A 23,131-nucleotide genomic window follows, 5' to 3' on the forward strand; every position below is an offset into this window, starting at 1 on the left:
AATGCCTCATCAGTATCTGCCATTTCTTCTTCAGTGTCCAAATCGACTTCATCGATATCTAAAAAGGAAAAAAAAAGAAATTATGTTTATTACATAAATATTTGTTTGGTTACAACAATAATAAATATTCACCAGGTACAGCTGGAACTCCGCGACTTTCTAGAACTCTGCTGAGGATATCTTCCTCGGACGGGTTTTCCGAGATCGGCACATCGATATCAACATTGACATAGTCCTTAAATGATGCCTCGATATTTGTCACTTTTTTAAATGAAGACTGCAAAGCCAAATCCGCTATTGAAAGGTCTTCTTCATCCCACTGCTCAGATGGATTCTGCATGGCATCTTTTGAAAATCCTGCCTTTCTAAAACAGTTGGCATTTGTTTCTGGTTTAACATAGACATCCCATACAGTGCTTAAATTTCGAATAGCGTGGAGTAAGTCTATAGTAAAAACAGAAGTTCCCCCATTTTACCAAATTTTTTGTCCAGCTTTAGAATCCATCTGGTAAAAATCTCACTGGTCATCCATGCTTTTTTGTTAAACTCATAATCGACATCTATGTACCTCTTCAGACCCGAGCATGATCTAAACATGGTTTTAAGGTTTTTTTGGTTTTTTTGTAGTTGGGGAGGTATAAAAAAAACACATGCTTTGAAAGATATAAAAAATTTTATTTGTAAGTATGGAAAAAATCGGTTGCACATATGTGTACTTCAGGTCTCACTTATGTTATTTCGAGTTGAGATTTTTCATGGTGTGATAGTCTTCAAAACAATTATTTTTTAATATACATAGGTAGATATTACATTTTACACAAATGGTGCGGCAGCGTGAAGAGCACTTCGGATGACGACATTTTGAGGCGAAGTTATTGTCTACGAATCTCGGCAGATGACCAACATTGTCCAGTCTGGTTTCGGTTTGTGGCTGTGGGATAATCTGGCGGCGTTTCTTTGCAGGAGGCTCATCGACATTGTCTAATTCGTCATCTGTAGCATTCAAACGGGATCTTTTAGAGGCACTGATGCTGGAACGAGAAGTGGTTCCAGGAAGTTCAACTCTTCCGCCTGCATAGTTCATCATCGCTTTGGCCAGATTAAGTCTGTATGGGAGTAGTTCTAATTTGTCCTTGCGTTGGATGTCTTCTTCAGCACAGCAACGCCTGTACATAATCCAACAATTGACGGCAATTAGGTCAAGGAAATGACAGAAAGTTCTAACTGTCCATTTATTTGTTCGCATACTACACCGGTAGTAAGCAATTAGCCTGTCGCATAAGTCAATCCCACCCATACAGGTGTTGTAATTTCTAATAACTGCTGGCCGATCTACGTCAATTTTTCGCTTTTGTTTTTTACACCAACGTTTACAGGTATCTCCCGGAGTACCTCCTGTGCATGTCGACAGCATTGTTACAGGCTTTGTATCCATCCATTTGACGACACATACTCGTTCGTCACTCCTTACTTTTTCATCCCAATGTCCTCTTTGCAGAACCTTATCAGCCTTCAGTTTCTTTGCTACTGGTCCAATGCGATTTATCATCACAGTCCCAGTCAGAAAAATGCCATTATTTTTTTGTAGCAAAAGCTCGGCCAGTTTTAGACTAGTAAAAAACCTGTCGGTGTACAGAACACAGCTGTTTACAATTGTGCGACAAAGTTTTTCTACCATGCCTGCTCCTAGTCCAAGACTTTTCACAACCTCTTGGGGTAGAGTATTTTTGCCAACATAAATCTCAAAATCCAACACCAGCCCATCTCGGGCAGCCAGTACAAAGTTCTTAAGACCAAGAGGATTTGGCTTAGAAGGCACATATTGGCGAAATTCACATCGTCCTGAAAATGGAATCATTTGTTCGTCTATGGACATATGCTTAGACCGTGACAACTTATGGCATCTCTTCAAAATGGGGTCTATTAGTGGTCTTATTTTCCATAGTTTGTCATCAGCATTTGGCTTATTTATATCTACAAAGTGTAGATAATTTCGAAGCTCAAAAAATCTGTCTCGGTTCATTGTATCCGCAATAATAGGCACACATAACTCTCTATTCCAGTAAAGCTTACCTTGAGGATATTTGAGGTTGCCCATCATCAAGTGCACGCCTGCAAATTTAATCATTTCAATAGCGTTCGTGTTCAACGATTTTAAATCCCGCTTTTGTGCCGAATATAGGTTGCTCTGCTCTGCTACTAACTCCCAGAATTCTAGGCCCAGATACTCAAAAAAGCAGTACAATATATTCATGTCTGAAGTACCCTCCGAATCAAGTACATCCTCTGAAATGTCTGGCCCACGAGGAGTCATTTCAGTAGTGCGCCACAACGCTGAACGCAGTGTATTCTGCGATTCCTCTCCTGAATTCGTCTCGTTCTGTACCAGTTCCACACCTGCATCTTCTTCGCCATCCATTTCCATGACATCTGCACCCTCTTCGCCACTCATTTCCATGATATCTGCACCTTCCTCGCGGTCCGTTTCCATGAAATCTGATGGTAGGTACTCGTCATCGCTATCTCCAGAGAAGTCCAAGTCACTATCATTCAATAACGCCTCAATTTCTCGGTCGTCCATGTTGAAACTGAAAATCGGTCATACATTACACAAAACTAATGTTTAGTCCTGAGGTACACATATGTGCACCACAGAAAATAAGGAAAAGTTACGCGGGTGGAATTAAGAAAAATGTAAAACCTACCTTTTCACACGATAATCCAACACTTCAACTGTAGTATCCACTTTGAATTACCAAAAAAAAAGTGAACAATTGATTTTTTATTGATTTTCAAAATTACTGAGTAGGCGTCTCTTGCACAAATTCTCAACTGTCATATTCAAATTAGATAAATACATAAAAATTAAGTGTTTAGGGCCACCTAGTGATAAATAGTGGAAAGTTTGATAGCTTTAGAAGAATTTGTAGTACAAACCTTTACCATAAGATGTCACAAAGATGATTAAGTTCAGTAAAATTTAAAGTGCACATATGTGTACCCAGGGTCTGAAGAGGTTAAGAGTTTTTGAAATGAAGGTAATTGGTTTACCTCCTTGTGATAGTACCGCACCCATTGCAAAGTTAGATGCATCGGTAGTTAATACAAATATTTTTGAGTAATCGGGTTGTGTTAATTCCATTTCTGAAGCCAAATGATTCTTTAATTTATTTAATGCAGATATTCCTTCCTCATTTAAAGTTATTTCAAATTTTTTTGATTTATTTTTAGAAATCCTACCATTTTCTCCTGATAGGTATTTTGTCAAAGGTTTAGCTATCGCTGCATAGTCTTCAACAAATTTACGATAATATCCTGCAAGCTCTAAGAAACCTCTTAATTCGCGCAAACTTCTTGGTATTGGATAATTTAATATTAATTTTATTTTATTTGGGTCTGTTTTGATAACATTCTGAGCAACTACATAACCTAAAAACTCTATTTCTTTCTCGAAAAATTTTGATTTTTCTAATGAAATTTTCATATTAGCTTCTTTTAAAATTTGCGTAATTGTTTCCAAATCCTTTAAGTGTTGAGTTATATTTTCCGAAAAAACAATTATATCATCCATATAAACGTGAAAAATTTTTCCAATATGTTCTCGCAATATGTCATCCATTGCCCTCTGAAAAATTCTAGGAGCATTTTTTAAACCAAAAGGCATCCTCAAAAATTAACGGAAAAAGCTGTTTTCTCAATATCATTCTTTGACATTATAATTTGATGAAATCCTGATTCTAGATCGATGCTTGAAAAATATTTTGCCTTGCCTAAATTAGACAATACTACGTTAGTGTCTGGAATAGAGTAAAGATCGGAAATTTAGCTCATTTAGCTTTTTGTAATCGATTACCATTCTAAGTTTTGGTGTTCCATTCTCATTTGTACCTTTTTTTGGTACCACCCAAATAGGTGAATTATACGGACTTTTACTCGGTCTTATGATATTTTCATTAATCAATTTTTTTATTTCTTCATTAATAAACGAATTTACAGATAAGGGATATGGATATTGTCTGCTCCATATCGGATCCTCATTTTTCATTCTTATTTCTGCTTTTACTTTTGTCATGAAGGGAAAGTTTGTATTGATACTTGAATGCATTTGAGCAATTTTTTCTTTTATATGTGTTTTAAGATCCTGCAATTCTTCATCTTGATTTTCGTTGTTTGAACTTTCGGAATTCTTTACCGAATAATAATTATCGTTATCACCATTCATTTCTGAGCCACTTTCACCCAATATTGAATAGTTATCGTTCATGTTGCCGGTAAATTCATCGGCTAGCATTGTAGAACTTTTTTGTTCCACAATATATTTTGTATATTTATTATTTTTATTCTGCTGGTATAAATCTTCAGCTGGCGTTTTAGGATCTTTTTGTCCCAAAATAAATTTTTTTTTATATAATATTGCCGGTAGTTGCTTCGGCTAGTTTTAAGGAATCTTTTAGGCTGTTCACGGTAAGGTGGTTATCGGGTTATGTTTTTAAGATTTTTTGCTCCGTGAGCACCCTATTTTTTGCTTATGTTTACACAAACAATATTTTTGAAATTTGATTTCGGCTTCCGTCCATTTTTTCACCTCCTTTTCTCGTCGGCGCTTTCGTGTTTTTGTAGACACTTTAGAGTATAAATAAATGACAAAAAGTTTTTGTTCCTTTTGATAATTTTTGTTTTCTTTTTTTATTTCGGCTTTAATTTGCTTAAACAAAAACCAGCTGTTAATAGCAGATTTTCCAATAAGAAAATCTAAATGGAAATGCCATTCGCTTAGTTTTATTTATTTTTTGTGCTGCCGTTTAGTAAAATTCCAACGACTTTCTAACACTGGAAATAAGCTTTTTTGTCATACCGCATTTTGTTGTTATTAACTTAATCACATAACCACATAACCCGATAACCACCTTATCGTGAACAGCCTATTTATGTTCCTTAATTTTTTTATTTATACCAATATTTTTATCGGTTAGTTAAGCGGAAGCTTTTTGTTCCTTATTGTTTTCTTTTTTATTTTTACTGATATTTCCCCCGGTTAAATGTGCACAAACTTTTGATTCCTTGATTTTTAAGTTTTCTCCATTTTTATTTTCAAAATAAATGTTCATACTGTTTGCTTCATTTTTATTATTATTTTTTTCCATATAATTTATTTTCCTATTGGGCACGTCGATAAGTGCCTCAATTTTTTTAAGGAAATTGTATCCCAAAAGGAGATCCGATTCTAAACCTTCTATTTCGTTGAAAATTTCTTCGACCCCAAATATAGTTATTATATGTATGGTAATGCTTTATTATGGAATAGCCGTTCACGGTTTTTATCCGTTTATAAAAGGCTAGTTCGTTTTTGTTATTATAAACCCCAGGCTTAATGTAGCAAGAGGTTGCTCCTGTATCGACTAGAGCTTTTAAACTTTTCTTTATTTTTGAGTCGTAGAGCTTTAGATAGGGGAGTTCATCCCCTCTTTGCCTAAAAAATGACTCTCATTCATGTTGTTTATCTTCTGGGTTTTCTCCTGTGGGCGAAAGCTATAATTGCTTTCCCTTGGTCGTTTTATTCCATGGATGTTTTTATTTGAAATATACCTATTTGGTTGGTCCATATTGGCTTGATGGCTTGTACTGGCCAATGGTTTTCCAAAATTTTGGTATTTATGGCTATTGTTTAGTTGGGGCTTTGGGTAATTTTCCCTTCGGTATGATCTAGACATACATAGATGGATCTATATCCATTGGTTCTGGTTTTGGCAAGTTGCTCCTCTGAGGAAATCGTAAATTATTCCTTGGATAAAACGGTTTTACTCTTGTCCTTTCATTTGCAAAATTTTGTGCAAATCGAGCTCTCTGATTATTGGACTCTAATTCCTGAGCTTTGGCCAATGCGTCGGGCAAATCTTCCGGACAGAGGGAAAATATAATATCTCTTAATGGAGCGTTAAGTCCGGTTATAAATATTCTAAGAGCTTGGTCTCTATTGTTTTTGTTCAATTCTTTGGTTATTGGTGCGGCCCCTCCATAAGTCATAATGGTTTTATTAATCATCAACGTTAATTTTTTGTTAACTAAATTATAATATTCAATGAACGTCATTGAGCCTTGTCGTAGAACACTCATTTCTTGTTCTATGATATGTATTGGACGTTTGTCCGAATATGCAAAATCGAGACGCGCAATTATCGCGTCAAAATTTAACACAGCACCATGGTTGGTTAATGTGTCATTTGCTTCTAGTGTAATTTTGTTACGCAAAATCGTAAGGGCTGCGAAGTACTTTCGGCTTCCTCTTACATATAGGCCCATAACGTTATGTGCTGCTTCGCGCCAGCTAACATAAGCGTTTATCCTTCCTGAAAATTCTGGTAAGGATTTTATAACATCTAGTGACTCATGACACTGAATGTTGTCATTTATTATTTCCGTCTGAAAATCTGTTACTCTGTGTGTTTCAATTTCAACTTGAGTTTTTAATCTGTCAATTTCTTGCCTTATTGTAATATTGCTTTCCGCAATTAGGCGCGTAATTAAATCTACCGTTAGTCCTGCCTCATTAACCATGATTAATTATTATTATTTTTTTTAGTTTAGAGAAAGAACTTTATTATTATTTTATACTTGTATAATCTCTTCTAGGAAGAGATGCTCTTCTATTCTGGAGGGTCCTTTTATGTAGGATTCGCAGAATTGAGCTAAGTTATGGGAGTCTTTTTTATTTTGTTGTGTGGCTGGTCGAGCCTTAATTTATATTTTTATTTTATCGCAGTTAATCGCAGAGTTTTTTTTATTTATTCTAAGCTGGAGGGTCCCCCGAAGGTGGTGAATCGCAGCTTTATTTTATTTTATTATTGGTTGCACAAACCAGAAATTATGTTTTATTTTTTTCTGGGGCACTTTTTTCTTCGTGATCCCCACCGCAATTTTTACAATAGTAAAATCTAATATACTTAGGTTTAATGTGGGTGTTCCCCATAAATATATACATATGCTGTTGTGCAAAACAAAAGCAAAAAATTTAGTTCAATAATAATTTTTGTTATACTTTTTTCAAAATATATTTTAACAAAAATTTTATAACAGAAAATAAAATACTTGTAAAAAGTGTAACTAAACATTTTCCAATTAATTGCTCTTAGTAAATATTGCTGAGAAAAATAACAAAATAGGGCAATTCACAATCTGGGGCAAATGGTCTTGTATATTTGCAATTGCAAATTCGCTGTACATTTTGTTAGTGTAAAAGCAAACATATGGCTCGCTCATTTGCAATTGCAAATATGCAAGACCATTTGCACCAGATTGTGAATTGCTCTAATATGCTTCACAGTCAATTAGTAATTGTGCAAAACTAAAGCAACATATTAATATTTTGTATAAGAACCCTTAGCTTTTATAACCTCAGCACATCTTCGGGGCATTGATGCTATCAAATTATCAATTGTGTTTTGTGGGATGTTTATCCACTCCATTTTTAACGTGTCAAAGAGTTCTTCTCGGTTGCCAAAACGCCGACCAGAAACTGCTCGCTTTAAAATGCCAAACAGGTTCTCGATTGGATTCAAGTCCGGGGATTGAGCAGGCCAATCAAGAACCTGAACACCACTGACCCTAAGATAGTCATTTACCAGCTCTATATATAATTTATAATTTTAACATATTTATTTTTCTTAATAATGATTAATTAATCTTACTGCTCTCTCCAATGTTGTCTTCTTGTTGTTTCGTCTTTACTCTCACTGTTTTCTATAAGTTTTCTGGCATTTCTCACGTTGCTGTAGTCACAAATGTTGTTGATATGTATTTGTTTGTTTGATAGCTTTATTTACTTTAATTTGTTTTAGTTTTTAGTGTGTTTTGGATAATATGTTTTATTAATGTTTAATTTTATATTTATAATATATTTTATTTTAATATTAATTTTTTTTTTTTTTTTTTTTGGCGACACAACACTTGTTATATATTAGATTTCGTATTATTATTTTTTGTTAGTTTACGCGGCATAGCATGTTTTGGTTTTAACTTTTCTCACTTTTATTGAAATATTATTATTATGCTTTTTTTGCATATTACCTTTCGCACGAGGATTTTATATTTTTATTATTTATCTTTTATGAGGATCCACGATCACGTATCCTTTTCCGAGGATATTTTTTTTTTTCGTGTCCCCACGTTGGGCGCCAATTAATTCCCGTATCGCGGGAATTTGTAAAAAAATATATTTTTTCTATCTGCCAACGCGCAGAGAAAATGAAACACGTCGTGTCGACTGTATCGCCGGAGACAAAATCTATCTTTTATTTCCAAGTTACTAATATTTATACATTTACTTATTATTTACGAAAAGTTATTACATATTGAAGTTGAGTTTGAAACAAAGAAAGTGTCAATTTACATTAATATCATATTCAGCATTTTTAGGCAGAACGTTAAGTGTTCTGTTTTCATTTTATTATGCCTTCTTGTGAGGGCTACAAATATTGTTCAGATAAGAATGGTTTATTCTAATGTGAACGGAAAAAGTATATCGAATTCTATTTTAATTTATGAGGCCGCACAACTACAAAGTGTAAAGATTCAATATTGTTTACAGTTATGGCAAGTGGAGGCTGTCATTAACTTACAAACTGCTTATTAAGTTACAAAGTTATATTAAACAAAACTGCCAAGTTTTCAATTCCGTGTAAACAAACCGAGCGCAACAGAATAACTAAAATTATGAAATAAGCGTGCCAGTCAAGTGTCGTTGAATTGTTGTTAAACGCAGTGTCTTATGCCTTCGGCAACAAGTCAAACAAAGCGTCTGCTTGTTTCGTGCGTAATGCCGGAATTACATGTGCAGATATTCTGCATGCAGATCTGGACTATTTTTTCCAGCCAAAACGCATGTGCAGTAAATTTTGACAATCAGCTGATTGCAATAAATAATTGAAACTGAAATTGAAATTTAAAAATTTTAAAATGGAAGTGGCAAGAAAAAAATATTACAACAATTGCTTTTACTTCTAGTTGCCAAAAAGAAATTAATTAATATTTTAAGCTTGTGCGCGATATGTGATAAAAAAACACGGGTGTGGACGATTCCTATATATAAATGAGAGAGAGCTGCATGGTTTTTTCAATAATTTATTCATCTATATAAAAAACAATGATTCCTCTCAGTTCCAAAAGGCTACTCGGATGCAAGTGGATCAATTTAAGCTTCTTCTAAGTTTAATTAAAAGGCGTATAGCAAAACAGTTTCATATATGTACGTCGTCCAATACCAGCAGAATGTCGCCTGGCAATAACGTTAGTGTAAGTACATTTTGTTTGTAAATTTTATAATAAATAAATATATATGTTCATCAACTCTTACAATAGATATTTGGCCCATGGAGTTTGCCGCCAGATGTTGGCTTGGGCTTTTATAAAAAATAAATATGTCGGTTCTACGTAACCTGTATGGATTTGTATTTCTCAATGCGCTGAAATAACAAAAACAACAACTACAAAATAAATAAATAACTTTGTACTTTTTTATATATTTGAAATGAATGGGCTTTTATTTAAAATGATAAATATTATAAAAGATGTTAATGAAAAACTTATTTTCAACGATTCACAAAAAATTGGTGGAATGTTTGAGAAATTTGGAGTTGTAACTCCGACATTTCCAGGCTATTTAAATTAGCTCCCTCCGCCTGCTTGACAAGGCTTTCAAAAAATAATTGAATTGCGGATCTCTCCGTGCCACCGACTAATATTTCCTCGGCTAACGACATCACTCTTTGAAAGTCTCTATTCGAGCTTTCAAATAATTCCTCAATTTTACGTTTCCGTCCAGTCTGTGTCTGTGTCTGCGTCTGCGTCTGCGTCTGCGGTGATTGAGAAAAGATATTTAAATTGACACTGCTACAGGCGGATTCACCAAAGTCGCTGAGGAAGGAGTCGTCACCTTCTGTCGTTACGGTGCCATAATTGCCTTGTGTGCTGAAAATGCATATATAATAAATAATACAATTATACAAATAAAACAAGATTATACAAAACCTCCTTCAAGTTGTCCATTTCAACGTCGTTTAAAAACTTTAGGCTCTCCATCCACTTCCACTTTTTGTGTGGCGAACACACGCCGCTTCCTGATGGTCTCTTTTTAAGTCTTTGTAAAATTTATCTCGTAGGGCCCGCCAACGGGCCTTTAGCTTCTCACCTAAAAACATTCAAAACATGAATAAATATAAATTTTCTGTTAGGTTATAAAATTAAAGATTTACCTGGAATATGCAATTTCTCCGATAGCTCCTGAAATTTGGCGTCCCTCAGGTAGCTATTTTTTATAATTCCTATGACTTTTGTCATATAGGAACCGGTTTTCGCTAACAAATTCAATCAATTTTTCTTCCATTTTTTTTATATCTTTTGTTTATTTTCACTGAACAGCTGAGCACAATTTAAAATGTTGCCGGACTTTGCTCAAAAATTAATTATTTGAATGTTGTCAGCACTGCGTCTGCGCAGAGAAATTCAAATTTCACATGCCGTGCAGATCTGCATTGAAGTGCAGAATTTTAACTGTCAAATAAGTACAAATTTTTTTCTGCACGCAGAATTCTGCACATGTAATTCCGGCATAACACTTGAAACACTTCTTTGCCGAAGTCAATATGTACATATATGCAGGCTTAAATTGATCGTCACATGCGGTGGTGGTGTGCGCTTGCACTGCATGCTTTGCGCTGGCGTTCAGTCATCCACTTCTTTTAATGTAAGTAGGCTTAACTCTTCAATTCCCATGTCCAAGTTAGCAAAAAAAAATATTATCTCTTTATATAAAACAGTTTGGGTACATTTGGATACAACAAAAAAAAATATAAAAAATATGTAACCTACCCCTATTTTTTTTTATGGGGGTGTCACCTACAGGTGACACTGGGCATTGGGCAATGAAAACTCCAAAAGACAGGCGTTTTTTCTTTCGGTAGGAATAAGGCTTCAGTTTTATTATGATAGGTAATCTTTATTTATGTACTTATTACAAAAAAATTAACACGTATTTATTATGAAAGTTGTACCAGCATTTTACATGCAAACCAATATTACACTTGGCACACATTTTTCTATTTCCTGCACTCCTCACCTCGAAAGGCACTCTCATCTGCACAGGAACACCACAAACGGAATTGCGGGTGGGAGATTTGCCATATTTTTGCAGGTAGATAGTTGCCACATTTCGACGGAAATCGCAGTAGGTCCAGTTGTTATCTGAATTTCTTTTGATTAGCCATGCATTTTGGCAACTTGCATCTAAGCCAAAAGCAAAGAGCGGGAACCACCACTCTTTGCCGCGAAAAGCTACTCTCATGGAGTGAACGTTTTCGTCAAAACGGTCTACTCCACCCATGTACTTATTGTACATATTGATAATGGCTGGGCAAACAACTTGAATTTTAGCCCGCTTTTTGTCCACAAATCCAATTCGATCCACTTTTGTGATGGGATCTAATCCATGGCAGTTGGATGCAATGGTGACGATACTATTATCATGCCATTTAGCTGCAATAACCTCCTCCGAAGCTTTATGACATAGCTTACCTCTTGGCTCTTTTTTCATATCCTTTGAGTTTGGCAAATTGCAGTTCTCCAGTCGATTTTCCCGAACAGTACCTGTGCCCCCAACATTGTGCTCTCGCAAATACTTTAGCAACGGTAATCCAGTAAAAAAATTATCAAAATATAAGTTGTAAGGTCCTAACTCAATTGGTAATCTTGAATAGAGCTCTAAAATAACAGCAGCTCCTAGGCCTAACTCAGACTGCATTTTCAGGCCAGGGCCGGACGCGCCCTGATAAAGCTCACAATTGACCAAATATCTATGTCGTGTAGCTGCTGACCAGAGCTTGTAACCAAATCTTATTGGTTTTCCGTGTATATGTTGCTTGGTACCGTGCCTTCCAAAGTATGGTACTATAGTTTCGTCTATGGAAATGTGTGAAGAACCAGATTTTCGAAATTGGCAGTAAAGTTTACATTTAGTTTCGTGAAATATTGTCGAACTTTAGCGAATTTGTCGTTGGGTGGCAAGGATGTACTATCTGAAAGATGAATGTACTGCTGAATTTCAAAAAATCTATTCCGCCTTATACTAGATGCCACTAGTTCATTGTGCGTGTCACTTTTTACTTCCCAGAACATTCGCATGTACTTTGGCGTCAAATATCCCGTAAGTAGCAATATAGCAATGTAAACTCTAATTTCTTCACTAGTCACATTTAGAGTGTGATTTCTCTGCAAAGCATACAAATTGCTCATATCAGTTATGAACTTTACTGTGTCGTCGCTATAGAGCAATTCAAAACATTCGACGGCAGACATCTCCTTCTGAGAGTTCAAGAAAACTTCTTCATCAGAGTCTCCTTTACCGCAAGTAATAAAAGAAGTATTGCTGACATTGCTGTACCATTTCTTTATAGTATTTTCCTTTTTTTTTCGGTGCTTCTTCCCCTTCTTCTTCCAGATTATCTAAACAATTGTCTCCAGAGATGGAAGGTCTCTTTTGTATTTCTACTTGAGATCGAAGCATGCGACTAGAAAGATGAAGAATATTAGCTTCATTTTCATCCCCACTGTCTTCGTCCGTTACCGCACCATCATCAGGAGGAAATAAAATAATATCGCCTGGGTCGTCCCCGGCCTCCAACTCCTCGGAAATTTCATATAACGTCAACCTGTAATACGTAAACAAGCTATAAAGCAACATCACCGCATAGCAACAAGCCCTATTATAAACAATACTCTTCTTATTATTTACTTATGAATTCAAACAACAGTAAAGTTATTATATTGCCCAGTGTCGCCTGCAGGTGCCACGGCATATTTCCAAAGTTATAGCAATGATACGACAAGTTATTTTTATTGTAAAATATATTTGTATTACAGCTTATATATTTGGTTATTATATGTAATAACAAAATAATCAATACTTACGGTCTAGGCATTTTTATTTCACTTTATATCGCAAGAAATCACACAAACTCAGACTGTTCAAGTATCGCGCTAAACAAATGAACGAATTTGACAAATGCCGTTTGGCTAGTGTTGCCAGAAAAAAATAATAATTAGTGTTATTAATAGGCTTTGCTACAATAGTGGCAGAATTTAAAAGTTAAATTTCCGTGTGGTAGAAAAAAAATATCAAACTTGTGTCACCTACAGGTGACACTGGGAATTGAAGAGTTAAAGTCAGAGAAACAGCAGCGCATGCCGATCTCTGCTGTACAAATTAAAGGACAATGTGGTTTCCTTTGTTAATTTATTTAAACGTATGCATTTTTTCACACTTTATGGCGATGTTACTCGCTTGGTTGCTAATTACTTAATAATCTATTGTCCATCGATGTCGCTTTACTAAACTTCTGTCAGCGTTAGTTAGTGCGTTGAGCAGAGCAGCAGCTTCCCTTGCGGTCCTCTACTAATTGTTGCTAAGCATATGGGCAAATCCTGCGTTACGAACGCTACATTCGTACGCGTTTTCGGATTGAAATATAACAATTTTTTGGTCTTCCAAAAGACATACCTTCAAGTTATACACAGTGTTTTATTTTTTGTAACAGGTTTAAGCTGCGAAAAATTTGATCTCAAAGTATTGTTAAGCTGAGATCACACGATTGGTCAAATGTACCGATTTTTGACAAAATTTTTCTGTACAAATTTGTACAAAATAAATTTTGTGTACCGATACAATTTTCAGTGTTCACACGATTGGCGTACTTGAGCCAGAATTTTTTGTACTGATTTGTATCACTTCAATAATATGACAAATATTTGTGCAACCCTGTCACATGGTTGGGCTTGTCATCTTAAATAAAGTAGATAGCTGATAAGCTTTGAATACATAATTACATATATTTGAACGTAATTTTATAATTTTTAAATATAATGATTTCTTCATCAAGAAAAAAGAAAATAGTGGCAATTATGTGTATTTGTGTACATTAATTAATAAAAAGAAACAAATAAAAGAAAAACCGAAATTGAAGAAGCCCATCTCTCCATATAAAATTTTCCAGAAAGAAATGCAGTGTTTGGGTGCTAGATTGGCTTCAGAGGAGATACTGACATATAATGCAAAAACTCTGCGCGAGTTTCGTGAAGTGAATAATCAAAAATATTTGTTTAAAAATTATCTTCGCATGAACGAAGCCACTTTTAATTATATTATTGAATTAGTCTCCCCAAACATAAAAAAAAGTGACACCAATATGCGCAAAGCAATACCAGCAAATGAACGTTTGGCGGTTACACTTCGCTTCCTTTCCTCTGGAGACAGCTTCAAAAGTTTATCTGTTGACTTTCGCATTGCGCCGAATACCATATCTATATTTGTGCCGGAGGTTTGCGATGCAATTTACAAAGCTTTGAAAAATGAATATTTACAGGTAGCTATACATAATGACATCAAAAATATAAATTAATGTCACATTACATATTTGCAAGGTTCCAAATAACGAACAGATGTGGATTGACATTGCCCAAAAATTTAGTGATAAATGGAATTTTCCCCATTGTATAGGCGCAGTTGACGGGAAACACATTGTGATAAAGGCTCCGCCGCGGTCTGGAAGTACCTTTTATAATTATAAAGGTACTAATAGTATTGTACTTATGGCTATTGCGGATGCGGACTACCGATTTATATATATTGATGTCGGGTGCAATGGCAGAGTTTCGGACGACGGCGTTTTTGGAAAGTCCACATTTCAGAAAGCTTTGGACAATAACACACTGAGATTGCCTTTACCACAACCATTGCTAAATCGTGACCGTGATTGTCCATACTTGTTAGTGGCGGATGATGCATTCCGCATGCAAAAGCACATTTTAAAACCATACCCTGGTAAAAATTTAACTGCCGGTCAACGCATATTCAATTACCGATTGTCACGTGCTAGGCGCGTTGTCGAAAATGCATTTGGCATTATGGCAAAACGGTTTCAAATTTTATATCGACCAATTCAACTGAATGAGCATAAAACGACCCAAATAACACTGGCCTGCTGTGCCTTGCATAATTTTTTAATAAAAAAAAATGCCAGTTATTTGGAAGGTTTAACTACAGATAGGAATGATCAACAAGACAATTCAGTTCATGAGCAACAAGGAGCAGAGGAACGTCCAACGACATACATAACCAATGAAGCCAAAGAAATTCGTGAGGAGTTCGAACAATATTTTATGACAGCCGCTGAAGAAATACCATTTCAATATATGTAGATGTTTATGTTAAATAAAATTAATGATTTAAATATGTCTGTAACTTTATTAATATAGAAGAAAAAACAATTCAATGAAATATCAATCATCATTTAATTCTGAAAGCGCATCTATAGTGCACTTCATAATATTAATTTCAAGTTTTTTTGCTGCTTTCTCATTTTTTGCATTCATTTCACGCATTTGAGACGCTATGTACATGCCGAAGGAATACCACTTGTCTTCTTTTTCAGCATACAACAAATCTGTTGCGCGTTTTAAAATATCCTCTGGCGAATTGGTTGCTGCATCAGCTGGCGATGATGTTGATGCGTTGGATTGCATGTTGATGGATTGAAAATGCGTGTTTGGTAAACTTTCACTATCAGGGCTTATATTTGAAACAGATGAAGTCGTTTTTTTTTTGTCGTGGTTATGATAAAACTGCATTGCAGTCCAAAATTGCCAATGAGGTTGTGAACTTGACGCACTCTGACCAGACTTTGTCTGTAATTTGTTTTTTTGTATTATTGTACGCTGTTTTCACATTCGCCCACTTGGCTTTGTACTCATCAACGCTACGGCCATGACAGTTCGCTGCAACTTCTCTCCATGCGTTCTCTCTCTTCTGTCGGTTTTTATAGTCTGATGAAGAATATTCCCACAGACAAGGATGTTTTTCTATTATTTCTATAAAATTAAAAACATCTTCCGAGGACCATGCCGTTGTAACTTGAAAACGCTTTCTCTTTTTATCTGGCGTTGGTGTTGGTTCTGCAGACATATTGGATATATTTTCGCATATTGCTGTAGTCAAATTATCAAAGATTTCATCTTCATCTGTATCCATATTCTGAAAAATAAAAGAACAATATTAATATATAAAATGTAAATAAATAAATATATATAAACATATCATAAATATTTATACTCACCAATAGATGTAGTGACTTGTTTAATAACGGACAAATGGAATAAAGAGCAGTGGTGCATCAATTGTTTTTGCAGATATCAGTGCTGCCAAGTTTAAAAATTATTTATTATTATTAGTTTAATAATCATAGAGTTGCCAAACAGTAAATAATGAAATTCCAGCCAGGTGTAAAGTATTCAAAGGATAATAAAAATAAAAAAAAAAACATAATTTTGGCTTTATTTGAATTGATTGGTCACTGTGATTGGTCATGTAGTGGCAGATAAAATTATCGGTACATTTGTCCATTTTTCGTATTTACTTGATTTGTACAACAGTTCACATGATTGGTACAACAGAGCCGTATTTTATCGGTCTATCTGCACAAAAATTTTGTTAATTTGCCTTATGCCAAATATTTTCTGGCTGTCACACGATCTGTACATATAAATGACAAAAAATTGGTACATTTGACCAATCGTGTGATTTCAGCTTTACAGCTATTTACACTGGTGAGATGTCGCGGCGGTTACCGCAGTGGATTATTCTGTTGCCAGATATTTGTTATTTACATGTTGAGAATACATGATTGGTTGTTATTGATGATGTTTAGTGGAAACTTTGTTTACGTTCCTTGTGAAGAAGTCATTAACTCGCAAGCCAGGAGGGCAACCAAAATCTTTTTATATTTCTCACCCATTTCTCGCTGCGAGGTCAATATAAAAAGGCTTAGCTCTCTACTTGAACTTAATCTTTATTCCAATCTGTATTTCTCACATTAAAGTCTGTCTTCGTCCGTTTCTTAATTTGAACTTTCTCTCTAGCGAGAGAATGCCTTAAACAAGAATATTAACTATTTAAAATTTTATCAGCTATCCCACTTCTGATTTTTGCGAAAACGCATTTTTTTCTTTTTATTCCTAATATTTTTACTCATAAATGTACCCTAGGTTGAAATAGGTTTCTTCACGGTGTGAATTTATAAGAGTTAATGAGAATGCGTTAAACGAGAATACTAACGCTATAAATTTTATCAGCTATCCCACTTCTGATTTCTGCGAAAACGCAGTGTACAGAAAAACACTTTGTTTTTACTGCACTCTGAGAGTTCACCTTTGATTCTGATCTTTTTGTTTGATTTGTATGTATCATCAAACATTGACCTCAAAAAAGAATTTGTCATTCCTTATCACTGGTGGGGGGAAATGAAAAGTCTTATATCGAGGGAGAATATATTCAGTCTTTATTGTAGTTATTTTGTGGAGATCATCCATTACTTTTCTGAGGAGTTGAATTTTCCTCTTGAATATGAAGATTCCATGATTAAAATCTAATGTATCTGATTTGTATTTATTTGTCATGTCAGACTTTGTTGGAAAAGTGTTGGACGTGTGCAACACCGTTTCGAATAAATCCGTGTAACTTCTGGTACTCTCCAAAGAAATCGTTGGAGGTATATTGATTTGGTCGCCTAGTTGACCTTGCTGTGGCCTCGACTCACAGCCGCTGAATATTTCTTGGATAGCAGTTAGATCACTGTAAAAAAAGGTTCTAATATGCGGGAATATACACCCGTCTTACAATTATTTTTTTATGTTGCCTGTATTTTAAACAGGGCTTTTTTGTATGTTGCCTGTTTTTTAAATACAGGACTTTTTGATTTTGGCCGAGCTCTTCATCCGGCTCGAAGGACCAAAAATGTTTGAATTATAACATCAAACTGTTTGATTTGTAAGATCAAACTTTTGAACTCAAAAAAAGATTATTTATTCCTTACCTCTGGTGGGGGGAAATAAAACGACCTTCATTGAGTGAGAAATATTTCATTCTAATTTTATTTGGTATTTTTCTTTGCTTATATACATATTTTTAAAACTATCTTATCTAATTAAATATATGTATGTGTATGTATGTTACAGCACACCACATGGAGTTGTTTTCAACCATACAATGCCATACATGTGTGCGTGTGTGGTCATACAATTTATGTTGTATGGTTTGGGCTGTTTTCAAGTGCACAAGTGCATTTGTAATCAATTGCCCAAACCTAAGTAAATATGTTTATATAACATATCTTGAGTACATGCGTATTACATTTAAATGCATACGTGCCTCATGTATGTATGTACATATGTATTAATATATAAATAGATATTTATATTTAGTATAATTTCGGCTTTGCATATAAATAAGCATGTTCAATGATATTTGAACATATTGCCGAGGGAAAGAAATTATTATTGAAAATTAGTGGACTGTATATGTTTTTATGATCTTAAGTATTACAAATTTCTTAACTTATCTTATTTAAGAAAATAAACATGTTCAATTTTGAACATTCTGCCGGACAACAAAAGTGACTTTCAGTTTGTGATCGTGTCATGTTCGCCAACTAAGTGACGTTCACGATGACTATGCACCTTTCTATGTTGAATTAATTTGCTCATCGCTATTTCTGCAACTTCGTTACAACAGTATCCTGCTGACTTTTCATCTTTCACATCGAACGACGGTGTACCTTTGATGTGTCGCTTTTGTACCTTGGTATTCTCCTCTTCACTGCATTTCTCTTTCGGTAATTGTTCTATGTGTTTGATTGGTAGACATGCCATCGGTTTCTTCTTCTTGGCCTTTGGATTTAGTACTGCATCTTCCACCGTCATACCTCCATCGTCAGCGTCTTTAATTGCCATTTCTACATTTTGCTTTTCATCAGGCGGTTCCAGATCCATTGTTGCATCTGTAACAAAATAACCATCTTCCCTACTTCCTCCGAAGTGAGGACTCTCCCGGGGAATAAAGTACCTCTTAAAGTCTTCTCTTCCCGTGGTTGTTTTAATCGCTTGTTCAAAATCATTATCCAAACCCTCAATTGCTTCTTCACTGATTATACCCTCGTTCATTGAGGAGGTGCCCGCTTTAACCTCCTCTTTAGCTCTCTTCGTTTCTTCCAGGATCCATGGTCCTTGATTAGCTGTCGACCTGTTGCCAGCCACCACCAAGTCGTGCTCCTCCGTTGTGTCAACAATTTCAACATCTCTTTCTTCTTTCGATATGCTATCAACGCAACAGTTCTCGAAGCGGATATCTTCTACGCGCAGCTTGCCAAAGGTAATGTCTTCTACGCGTAGCCTCTCAAATGTAATTTCTTCGCGCAGCTTGCGAATTTTGTATAATTGTTGTTTATCCTCTACTGCTTTTAATGTTTGGAAGTGTTGGTCCAGAAATCCTTGAATGTCAGATAATTTCTGAATATCCCTGGTCTTTCTTACAAACTGCTCATATAATCTGAGCCCTTCCTTGTCTAGCTTCCGTACAATGACTCGAGCTATAAAGGGATCAGCCTCTTCTGCTTTAACGCCCAATGACTTTATTGCATTGAGGCATTCGTTTGTAGTGTCTAGCAGCTGCCTTACACTTTCGGCGTTGTCACTATTAATGACTGGCTGATCCATTATTCTGTCCCACTGTGTTGTGAACAAAATCCGTTTGTTGTCGTACCTTTCTTTAAGGATACTCCACGCTGCTTTGTAATTATCGGCTGATATCTGTAAATGTTGAATCAGACGAGCAGCTTCACCTTTCAAGCAAAGGCGTAAACGAAGCATTTTTTCTGAGCTAGATATTTGATCGTTGTTGTGTACCATGTCTTGGAACACGTTGAAAAAATTAGCCCATTCTTTTATTTCCCCATAAAAATTTGGAATTTTCAGTTTTTCCAATTCCAAATTATGACGAAATGCTACTTTTGGCTCTTCAATTTTTAAGCCATTTTTTAGACGAGGGAGCTCTTTATAATATTCTGCTACTATTTCGTCGTAAGCTTCCTCAATTTCCAAATTAAAATGTTTTGAAAGATCACTGCTGTACATGTTTTCTATATTATTAAGCAGCGTTTCCAAATATGCAATTTGATCAAAGTTGACAACCACTTCGAAACTCAATTCAGTCATTTGCTTCCGGAGGTTCTCAATTTTCCTTCTAAAAATAGCAAATTTCCTGTCTGAAGTAGTTTGATGTTGTTCTTGTGTGCCAGATTGTGGTTTCTGCTTTCTTTCTGGCAATGGAAATTGAACTTCATCTTTAAGAGCTTGTTTGAATTGTTGAATCATTTCTTCAATTTGCTCTGTTGTGTTGTCATAAGAATTCGACTTAAAGTAGTCCTCTTCACCTATACCATCCACCATTAGTTTTTCGTGGTTAGCGTCAAAATCTTTTTGTATTTTAGTAACATATTTATTTAGTTCTTCAACTTTTGATTTTCTTATCGATTTGCCCGCTATATTATTATATGTTTGCAGGACTTTTTCCGCTATGTCAAGTTGGTTCTCAAGGATCTTTCCTCTATTGATTCCCATGTTGACAGTTTATTTAATATTGCGCTTTTATTCTTCAAAGGGATCGTTGGAGGTTTATTGATTGGTCGCCTAGTTGACCTTGCTGTGCCTCGACTCACAGCAGTTGAGTATCCCTTTGAATCGCAATTAAAGGGTTTTTGCGTATAGTCTTTTGCTATTACGGCTTACGTATCCTGTTCCTTATTCTCAGTTTAAGGCTTTTTATATTACTCAATTATTGAGTTTATTGTCGCTTGAGCTCAAAATATTGAGGCTCGAATGGACCAAAATATAAAAAACTCAAAAAAGATTATTTATTCCTTACCTCTGGTGGGGGGAAATAAAACGACCTTCATTGAGTGAGAAATATTTCATTCTAATTTTATTTGGTATTTTTCTTTGCTTATATACATATTTTTAAAACTATCTTATCTAATTAAATATATGTATGTGTATGTATGTTACAGCACACCACATGGAGTTGTTTTCAACCATACAATGCCATACATGTGTGCGTGTGTGGTCATACAATTTATGTTGTATGGTTTGGGCTGTTTTCAAGTGCACAAGTGCATTTGTAATCAATTGCCCAAACCTAAGTAAATATGTTTATATAACATATCTTGAGTACATGCGTATTACATTTAAATGCATACGTGCCTCATGTATGTATGTACATATGTATTAATATATAAATAGATATTTATATTTAGTATAATTTCGGCTTTGCATATAAATAAGCATGTTCAATGATATTTGAACAATCACTGCGTTTAGTCTCTGCTAAAACGGCTTATATGAGATCGGTTTAATATGCGGAAATATACATCAGTCTTACAATTTTTATTTTAATGTCATTAATATGCGGGAATATACACCCGTCTTACAATTATTTTTGTTTTTATTTGCCTGTATTTTGAACAGGGCTTTTTGTATATTGCCTGTTTTGTAAATACAGGACTTTTTAATTTTGGCCGAGCACTAAATCCGGCTCAAGGAAGCAAAAATTTTTAGAAAAAGTTCTTGTAGCGCTGCGTCATTATTCCTTACCTCTTTGGTGTTTGCTAAAAAGTGATAGGCACTGCTTTTTACTTGAAATTCCTTTCCTTTCCTTTATTTTCTTTTACCCCTTACCACTGGTGGGGGGAAGTAAAAAATATAAATAAAAAGAATGTTTTCGGCTGAAATTGTATTTCAAATCTAATTTTATTTTTGTTGAACAGTTCCTTTTATACAAAATTCTTAGCCTATATTTTTAACTTAATTATCAGACCAACGCATAGCACATGATAAGGCCGTTGGTCTTATCTAAAGGTATTTAGCACATTACACGTGGTGCTTTATTCAATCTCAAAAAAGAAGTAAGTGTTACAAAATGACAATTCAATTATAAAAGGTTACATGACATTTAGCGGTAGATGGCGCATGACACGGCGCAGTGTGGGGCTTGTTTCCACACTTCTGTATTTTTCCTATTTAGCACAATATTTGGCTTATTTTTCTTTATTTCATCCGAATCGTTAAATTAGTTCAGTTCGACTTTTTTTACATAAAAAATATTGCCAGACGGGTCGAGAAACTTAACTAAAAATAGTATATTTAAATTAGGTTGCCACAGCAGTGCTGCCACAGCTACATGTATTATTTTATCAGCAAATGTATTTGTATACATTTGGTAGTGTGCATCTATTCCCGCCAGTACGCTGTACTAGTACAGAAGTACCGAATTCGCTACTTATCGGTAAACACCAGTACTTCCACCATAATCTACTTCGCTTGCTTTCGAGAGGCGAATTTAACAAGGAGATGTCCTAAGAGAGAGTCTATCGTCACCCTCTGCATCTCACAAAGTATTACTTTGCTACCCCCAGGTAACCACCCATTTCGATAATCCCAAATCGCTAAAATTCGCCAGTATTTCTGATTTAAAAAAAAACGCATCTTTCTTTTAATTTTAATCATTTCATTTTAATTTTATTTTGTTTGTAAAAGCACAAAGTTGAAATTTTAAGTCGAATTGACTATTGTGTCTGTTGATGCTGTGACTTGTCTTTGGACATGCAAGCGCTTTTAAAAATGCGTTTTTTTTTGCAACGGTATCATTGCTTTGCGCAGTTTTTCGTCTGCAGTACCATTCCCATCATTTAACCCTAGAATGGTAAACATATTTTTTTGCTCTTTAATGGTAATTTTCGCCTGTGAGGCGACTTTTATAAAAAACCCACATTTTACCCTTAACAAAACAAAAATTTATTAAAACAAAAACAAAAACGTATATATTACATGTTTGGTAATAAAAATAAACAAAAAACAATTCATTTTTTAAATATCTTAAATATATTATTGGCAACATTTATAGATCACATATTTTATCAGTATTTTTTACAAAAAAAATATAAAAAATTAAAAAACAGTTTGAGATCAAAAACTAAACTGCAGTGTCTTGTAGACCTTATATCTAATTAACATATTAAAAAATAATATAAGTCTTAAAACTTAAAATAAATTCTGCAAGACAAAATAAAGTTTGTGGGTTTTCCACCTACTTTTTCACATCACATTGCCAACAGTTTGGTGATCTGTGCTCTAAGCAATAAGTTTTCTTGCATTTTGCGCAGAAATATACGCTCATACGCTTCAATTTTGGAGGACAAAAATC

The 23,131-nt window shown here is 34.8% G+C and overlaps 1 protein-coding gene and 1 long non-coding RNA gene across 2 annotated transcripts; one reads left to right on the forward strand and one right to left on the reverse strand.

The window, feature by feature from the left end:
* Positions 1 to 14,634: 14,634 nt before the first annotated feature.
* LOC126758106 (uncharacterized) lies at positions 14,635 to 15,243 on the forward strand. Its single transcript, XM_050472143.1, has one exon. The coding sequence runs from the start codon at positions 14,635 to 14,637 to the stop codon at positions 15,241 to 15,243; it is 609 nt and encodes a 202-aa protein (XP_050328100.1).
* A 26-nt stretch (positions 15,244 to 15,269) lies between these two features.
* LOC126759131 (uncharacterized) lies at positions 15,270 to 16,316 on the reverse strand. The gene is made up of 2 exons (XR_007666965.1): positions 16,158 to 16,316; positions 15,270 to 16,075 (listed from the first exon to the last, which is right to left on the reverse strand). It is a non-coding gene; the product is annotated as an uncharacterized LOC126759131 (long non-coding RNA).
* Between the last annotated feature and the right edge of the window lie 6,815 nt (positions 16,317 to 23,131).

This window comes from Bactrocera neohumeralis, chromosome 5, assembly GCF_024586455.1.
Source record: "Bactrocera neohumeralis isolate Rockhampton chromosome 5, APGP_CSIRO_Bneo_wtdbg2-racon-allhic-juicebox.fasta_v2, whole genome shotgun sequence".
NCBI lineage: Eukaryota > Metazoa > Arthropoda > Insecta > Diptera > Tephritidae > Bactrocera > Bactrocera neohumeralis.